This window comes from Poecilia reticulata, chromosome 2 (genome assembly GCF_904066995.2).
Source record: "Poecilia reticulata chromosome 2, P_reticulata-male-v2, whole genome shotgun sequence".
NCBI classification, from domain to species: domain Eukaryota; kingdom Metazoa; phylum Chordata; class Actinopteri; order Cyprinodontiformes; family Poeciliidae; genus Poecilia; species Poecilia reticulata.
Window position 1 is genome coordinate 39,540,788 of NC_088831.1, and position 8,138 is coordinate 39,548,925.

At 35.7% G+C, this 8,138-nt stretch overlaps 1 protein-coding gene across 2 annotated transcripts in view; it reads right to left on the minus strand.

Annotated features, from left to right (window-relative positions):
- Positions 1–7,605, minus strand: part of LOC103460357 (polycystin-1-like protein 2) — a 48,042-nt gene extending 40,437 nt beyond the window's left edge. Inside the window, exons 1-7 of one of the 2 annotated variants that reach the window (XM_081604565.1) lie at positions 6,707–7,605; positions 5,210–5,371; positions 4,935–5,120; positions 2,672–2,782; positions 1,727–1,868; positions 578–807; positions 224–414 (exon numbers count right to left, since the gene is read on the minus strand). In XM_081604565.1, coding sequence (XP_081460691.1) covers positions 224–414; positions 578–807; positions 1,727–1,868; positions 2,672–2,782; positions 4,935–5,120; positions 5,210–5,371; positions 6,707–7,025 — 1,341 coding nt within the window. In that variant the 5' untranslated portion in view covers positions 7,026–7,605. The remainder of the gene's footprint in view (positions 1–223; positions 415–577; positions 808–1,726; positions 1,869–2,671; positions 2,783–4,934; positions 5,121–5,209; positions 5,372–6,706) is intronic. The other variant, XM_008402479.2, reaches the window with a different exon arrangement.
- Positions 7,606–8,138: the final 533 nt, after the last annotated feature.

The following is an 8,138-nucleotide window of genomic DNA, read 5'->3' on the forward strand; positions in this document are numbered from 1 at the left end:
TTAGCAGCAAGTTTGTGCCATTTTGTTACCTCACCTGTCATTTACTTGTTTTTATCCCCCCAATAGGGATCAATAAAGAACACATTATATTAAGAAAAGGTTAAATTAAAACTCTAATACCTCAATTAGGATTGTAATTTAAAAAAATCAGGGCGTTGATTGCAAAATTATGAAAAAAAAAACACCAACAGTACAAGCATAGGCGCATTTATCACTGATGTACCTGAAGGTCTGTAGAAACTTCTGGAAAAGTCACCGAGTTGGTTGCGTAGAGAGTGAGCTTGTGACAGCCAGGGCTGAGCTGCTTCACCGCTTCTGGGCTCAAAGTGACGTTGTGGGGAATATTCCCTCGTACAGCATGTAAGCCGGCTAGTAGTCTGTCATCGATTTGTATTCTGTAGGCGACATTTGTTCCTGAAAATGGGAAAAATACATTCATGGTGACCAACAGTTTAAAATAAAACATACACTGGGAAATACATAATGGCTCAAAAAGAAAAACCCTCCTATATCTCAAGCAGAAATGTCAAATTAGGCAAGATGACATATGTTTTATTATGTTCACCTTCTTTCCTACCTGTTTCTACTTGTATTTGAATGTGAAACGCTGCTCCATGCAGGGCTCTGCAGTCGATTTCATAAAAAGACACATTTCCAGCAAAGCATCTGATGGCACCAATCTCTGCAACAGGCTCTTCGACGGTAATTATCTCCTGGGCTGTAATGTTTCTTTCACTGTCGGTGCATTCAAGCGACACAACAAATGTACCAGGATGGCTGTATTTCTGTTTGACGCTGCTCCTCAACCTGAGAAAATTCACACATTCACAGGCAGAAGAAAGGAGAGACTTTTGTGTGGGCTTTTAGCCTTTTGGGGGAACAAAACGAATACAAATTATATATGATCAGAAAAGTACTAAAGATGCAAATCAGAGTTTTTAAAAATGCATTCACTTCTTTGTTATTATAAAAGCTATTGATCTCCTGCTTTACATGGGTAAAATGAGTAAAGCCAAACTAATAATACTCTACTTCATTACTGAAGCCAAAGCAGAGTACAGTTGTTTGTGGAGCACCAATCAAACACGAGGTAATTCAAAGTGCTTTATTTTAAATTAAAATGTGAACATAAATGAAAATGCTATAACTGTATCTCACAATATGAAATAAAGATTAAAGTGCATGACATGTTTTCATATTTGGTGACAGCATAATCACATGTTGTATTGAGTTTTCCAACAAGTTGTTTGTTAATTAAACTCAAGTTGGTTCAATGTTTAATGTTTATCTGACAATGATTAGGAATGACTGAACTAATTATCAAATAAACTGAATAAACATGCAGAAAAACCTCAATAATCCTGGAGCACTTAGAGAAATAAGAAGAACTTTTGTCTCCTTTGAAGCTAAATTTATGTGGAGTCTAAATGTTTATTAATTTTTATTAGATTTATGCTAAATTCAGACAAGCAGAACAATAGATAAACATATTTGGATAAATATCTGACGAGAGTGAAAAGAAAAACAAGATGAACTGAGAGAGGGAAATGCTGACAGCTGTGCTTTGACTATACAAGCTGGTGGCTGAAGCAAATTGGAAAACTGAGGAGATTTTCTGGGCAGATGATTTTGAGTAAAACAGTCAAAAAGTATCAAATATACATGAAGGATATTTGGATTTTGTTTTATTAGTCAGTTGTCCGTAGTGAAAGGCTTCATTACTTACCCATAAAGACCACGCAGATGAAAAATGTGTCCGTCTCCAGTCTTCAACTTACAGTTTTCCCATGATGCTTGGACATGCCATTTGATTTTAATGGTGATGTCATCATAAACAGCAGCCACAATCGGCACTGACAATGTGATTACTAAAGATTTAAACAAAGTGAATATACAAATTGGCATAAAGAGCTGAGAGGCAGAAACTAAGCACAAATATTTGATCTGATTCATCCTGATATCTTTTATTTTATAAGGGAAAGCATAACATTTTGCAATAAAACAATCCTTTTACTTATAGTCTTTACGTTTTTCACATTAAGTACAAAATGTCTGCGTAAAATACCAAATGCTCTGCTTTAGTGTAAGACAGTAAAAGGTATTTCAGCACTTCAATCTTTTTGCATCAGCAAAGAAAAAAGGATGAAAGACATTTAAATATTCCACAAAACTTTAGGTGTGACTGAGGCGTTCTGTTTAAAAGAGCATGACGCCACGCCAGCAGTCTGCAGTGAATACTGAATCTGTGCAGGATGTGAACAAAGGTGTCTCTCTTTTACATATTCTAACTCCACTGAAAAGTCAAACTAAAAGATTTGATCATCTGAAAGCAGCGGCATGATTTTAATTTTAAACAATTCCACCCCAGTTAAATTTATTTTCTTGCACTTTTCAGACAAATAATCAGAGTGAGTTAAGGAATTTCTGAAACTCCAAACAGAATTTAATTCCAGGCCAGCAGGGGGCTCTAATGGGTTGCAGAGTTTGCAAATAAGCTGGACTGACAATGAGCATGAATGATCTGAAAAAATAAATAAATAAATAAAATGCAGCTTTATCTATTTCAGTCCTATTTTCTAGACCTAAGAATGCATTAGTCTTGGAAATACTTAAACAAAAAAGAGGTTTAAAACTGGAATCCCTGCCAGAGTTGGATATTATAGCGTCCTACCATCCTTGCAGTGATAGTCCAAAGTCAGGTAGCTCTTCTGCTCAGGGCAAAGGTCATCAAATGAGCCCATGACTTCACTGATTCTGCAGATTTGATGTTCTTCACAATGAGCTGGGAAACACACAAAAAGCTCCAGATGCTATTTACTGTCACACATAAAGAAAGGTTATGCAACAATGGAGAAAATGTCTTGAAATCTGACAGGTTCACGAGAAGGCCGCTGCACGAGACATTAAGTTAATTTTAGTCTCCAATCTGTAATTACTAAAAAATACACTTGCCAACATGGTGGGCTGAATAAAAATGAAACTATTACGTATGTCATTTAAATAAGCCGTAAAATCATAGCGGTTCAGAAGCACTGTCCAGTTATTCTGGGTTTTTCAGATTTTTAATCGTACCAAAGTTGTTGAGATAATTATTTGAAAAGGATGAGTTTGAAAGAAATAGAAAAGTAATTAAATCAGACAATAGCACAATTAAAATGCTAACCTCTTCAACTTGTTCCACATTTCGTCATGTTTCAACCACAAAGGGAAATGTTTTTAATTGGGGTTTCATTTAATGGAGCAACAAAAGTCATGCATAATCATAATGTGCTAGAAAATGGTGCATGGTTTTCGCATTTGTTTTATAAAGTCTGATATTGTGTCATGTGCATTTATTAAACCCTCCTAAATCACCCAATTTTAAATGTAATTACAGCTACAAAACAGCCTGATGTGAGTCACATTGTATGAAGAATATGAGTGAAAATAAACTGCAAATCTTCCCATGAACTCTAGGTTAGGTTGAGGTCTGGATGTTGACAGGATTCTTCCAACACTGGCTCATGCTTTCATTTAAAATATTTTTCATTAACCTTCACAGAATAGCTGGGATTCTACAGGGATTAAAGTACATATACACAGGGTCTGATAACTATAATTATTTCTACATTTATTTGGCTGCACAGGATTTTATTTAGCCATACAAGCTTAAAGTAGGCTGAATATGAAATGAATGCCAATATTTTTGGAATTCAATTTGAAAAAAAAAAAATATCAATGAAATACACTGATAAGGCTTGTGGTTGGAATGAAGAAAAAAAAATTAAGAAATCTAAACAATTTTGCACAGTAGCCTACAGCTATTTTGGTAGCTGCAAAATCAAAAATAGCTTTTGCAGCTACTATTTTATTTGTCTGAGGTCTGAAAGATACGGTTCTACAATGGCTCAAATGTAGTTTCATTCAGCAGCTTTATTCTGCAATATTTCTAATTAATTTACACAAAGAATGACACTAAAAGTCCCACAAATAATATATTTTTACATGTTTTATGTTATCGCCAGATTGGAATCTACTTCTATTTCCATTTTTGAGAAAAGTTCAACCTTTTCTTGCAAAATGTTATTTTAATATTTACTTTAAGTTACATGTTGGTTCTTTTAAAATGACACATTTCCTAGAGTAGCTCTCTATGTAAAATTCTAAGTTGCTTCGTAATATAACTGTTGTGACAGTTGCAGCTCCACACATGTTTTATTTGGTAAAAACGTCTCTTTGGGTTGTAAAGGTTGCAGACCTCTGGTAAAGAATATTAGTTCGCCATTAAGAGCGAAGTTCCTGCTATCCATCTCTATCCTTAATGTCGTCTTTATTCTACTGTAACCCAGCTGAATGAAATGTTTTCAGCTGGTCACACAGAAGCTTGTTATTGATTTACCTCAGGTATTGTTGATGGGAGTCATGAGTGTTTTTCTCTTGTGCAAACATTAAATGAAATGTATTTATCTTCCCTGACAAAGGATGAAATATGAAGATACTTCACAACTGAGGAAAGCGGGAAGATGAATTCATAGATATCCTTCCTCTGTCATTGGTTGCATGCATGAGTCAATATTTTAAATGAGTTGATGGGTATCATTCATGGATTTCAATATGAGGCTTTTATGCAACAAAGGTTTTCTTCTGGAAATGTCCTAACGGTCCATTACTCCTTTCAAACATGTCCGGGATGAGACAATATGCTATTTGTGATAAGGAGAGCAAACACTACATTCAATGATGGATTGAATTTCCTGTTTGCATCTATCCGGAACTTTTTAAGAGGCATTCAATTGCTGTTTGTTTTTCCATTTCTGAGCTTGGCTGGCAAAATGAGAAGCTATAATTGTTACACAGATAAGAGTGGTTTTAGCCCGCCTGACGTAAAACGCAGGGACAAACATTAACGGCCATTTAAGAAATAATTTATTTGAACCAGACAGATTGTGTTTTACCTTTAATGGAGGCCGCCACATTCACCGGGCTGCACCTGTCCTGTGTGAATGTTGGTGTGTAGAACCCGGGTCGGCAGTAATGAATGTTGTCGCGACCGAAGACAGCCCCGTCTATCATTAACACTTGACCAGACCCACACTGCAGAGTGGTGTTGTGACCCAAACATGCGATTCTTCTTCCAGGTTCTGGGAAACAGAAGAAAAACACCTTCAGGAGGAGGTTAAAGAGTGATTCAGTATGCTGCTTTGCTCACACCGTGACTCATAATCCATACCAAACTGACAGATGAAATGCATGCTTTTGTTGCAGTCTTTTGTGGCTTTCCAGTGAAAGCCTGAGAGTCTAAGTATGAATCCACAAGCTGCATCTGGCTGTGGGCTGCTCTGCCACTTGGAGAAGGTGAGAGGTGAACCGTCCAACCAAGAGAGAGGAGGACCTGACGATGAAGCAAAGTGTTGATGAACATGCAAAAAAGTGAAGGTTGTAAGTCCTGTAGATGTTCTCCATTTAAGTTCTAAGATTATAAAGGATAAAAGCATTTGAAAAAAAAAGTTGTATTCAAGAATAAGAACCTTTCTTGAAAACAATAAGAATGGTTGGTGCATTTTGACAGAGACAATAGATATTTATTTTTGGGGACGATTTAAATTGACCCCATTCGTCAGGAGAGTTAAGTTTCTGTGAAAACAACAGCAATGCTAAAGCTAAAGTGAGCGCCAGTCACCCTGGATCAGTTCTTGGAATATTATTTTTCATCCATATCTTTTAGGACGATATGGATGAATGTTTTAGGGGGAAAAATTTGGTTTTATTTCCCAAAAACATCTGGAATTTGAGATTTGTAGGCCACAGTATATACTAAGGCTCCATGGTTCAGCCCGATACAAATGAATATATTCCTGTTTTTGAAGACACTTTGCATATTTTAAGGTGTTGGAACATGCTGCTGTTGGTTGCTGGTTTGCAAGTACTGCAGAGCATAAGGAACAATATTGCACCTTAGTGCATTTTCTTCCTTCTAACTATTCTCCCAGACCATACTAAATACAGGTATGGGAAAATACCAGCACAGATTTTATCTGTGCAGGTTTTGAGCTCAAACACAAAGGAAGACTAATCTCATCATAACCTAAATTAAAAAAAATAAATAAATAGTATTGCTATACAGATTTTCTGAGCTATCAGACTTATTTGACTTTTTTTAGATGAATAAAGCAGGACAAATATGTAAATAAAACCACCTTCTCCACTAATTCTGCAAAATTAAAGTTCAGGTAATTAAAGAACGAAATAGATAAACTAATTTAAATAATCTTCTAAGACTAAATCACTACTGCAGCACAAAGACAGAATTCATGCACTTATTGTCATATTACACAATAATAGATATACATTTTTAAACACTTAATTTAGTAAATGAACATGAATTAATTCAGTTTTAAAATGTGCAAACTAAACTTAAAACTTGTTGAGGGTGAATTTGCACAACACTGAAGGTGGCTTGTAAGTGAATTCATTCAGGAAAAACATATTTTTGAATATTATTTTGAAATTAAATATTGGATTTGCTAGATAGGTTTATTCTTTGAACACTTTGATCAATTTACAGATATAAAATCTAATATTTTCCTCTAGTGAGACACATGGAGTCAAAGTTCATGTTTTTTAAAGGACTTCAAACCCAACTGATTTATGTTGTCCTAGAGCAGGATAGTTAATGAATCTTCAGAAAAACCATTGATGAAACAGCTGCTGGTAGAGTTCTGTTTACCTTCCTCATTCACAGAACATTGCGGTTTTGGGGTTCCAGACGGTGCCAGTCCAAGCCAAATGTCCTTTTGAGGGTCCAGGTGTCTCTCGAGGAAATTTTGAGTTTCTTTATGTGGGATGTAAGCGAGGTGTCCTCCCCTCTCCTCACACCAATCTTCAGCTTTCTGAAAAGGAAGCTGCTGATCCACAAGCTCAAAGCAGGACCCCTGAAATGCCCTCTGGTCCTGCGGACAGGAAGCTGCAACCCCCACATCATTCTCAACAGAAGGCTGACAGCAGAGTGTCAACAGGACCAGCATGTACAGAACTGCCCAGCACATCCGACCTATTTTCACTTTAAAAACACAAAAGTTTGGTCTCCCTGCCTCTCTGTTACAGTTTTTGGAGGTTTCAGAGCAGTTCTTTTCTCTTCTCTTTCAGCCACCTCTGTGACATTCTGCCTTTTAATGGGCCTGACGAGCCTCTCTTGCACATCTCTTCCTGGTTTTTCTGTTTGCCTAACATTCAGAGTCACTCAGAAACCGATGATTGCTTTGCCTTTGTGTACACACGGGAACAAAAGAACGCCACCAGAGCAGTTTCAGTCAGAAAACAACAGCGCACAGTAGTTGAGGTTGGGTTTTACTTGTAACTTTACAAGTCAAAGGTTTGCTGTGTTTGTTTTCAGCCTGAGTAATAACAGTTTTCTTTGGAAAGCTCATCTATCATGATGAAAAAAGCCATAAAAGTGTAATTGTTCTCAATGTATTTATGTGGTGGATTTTATTTTATCAACTTTGTGCTTGTTGGTCCAAATTTTAGAAAGCACAGCCTATCTTCAGAATGTATAATAACTGTAGGGTGTAAAAATATTTAAGCTTTACATTTTTTCCTGTTCTTTTATACAATACATTATTCATATGTTTTTGATTTGCTGTATTTTTTAATCTTACGTGAGAGTCATATTCAATAAAGTAAAAATCTTTCTTTAAAAGTTCATTTATTTTGACTCAATGAAACACATTAATGTGTTTTATAGAATACAGACTGATTTTTTAAAGTCTTCTGTTCAATTATGATGATTTTCCACTTTTCGCTAGTGGAAAAATCATAATTTTTTTGTGGATGATGTTGCTGGCATGTTTTCAGATGAAAACAAAATAAAAAAAAAACATTTTAATTCCTAAATGTGGACTTCATGAAAATTGTGTTCATTACCTGTTTGTTTTTTTGTTTGAAATGCTGCTGCCAACAAATTTTTATTGAACTGTTTTTATGAATACGATGACAATAAATGTGATTTGTATTTTCTCATCCTTACTTCACTGGAACTCCAGCTCTAGTTAGAGTTTGAACTCAGTTCTTTAGGATAAAAAAGTTGTAGTTCCTTAGATATCTTATGAAATTTAAAAAAGCACGCCTGGGAACCAATTTACATTTTTGCTCCTTTCTTT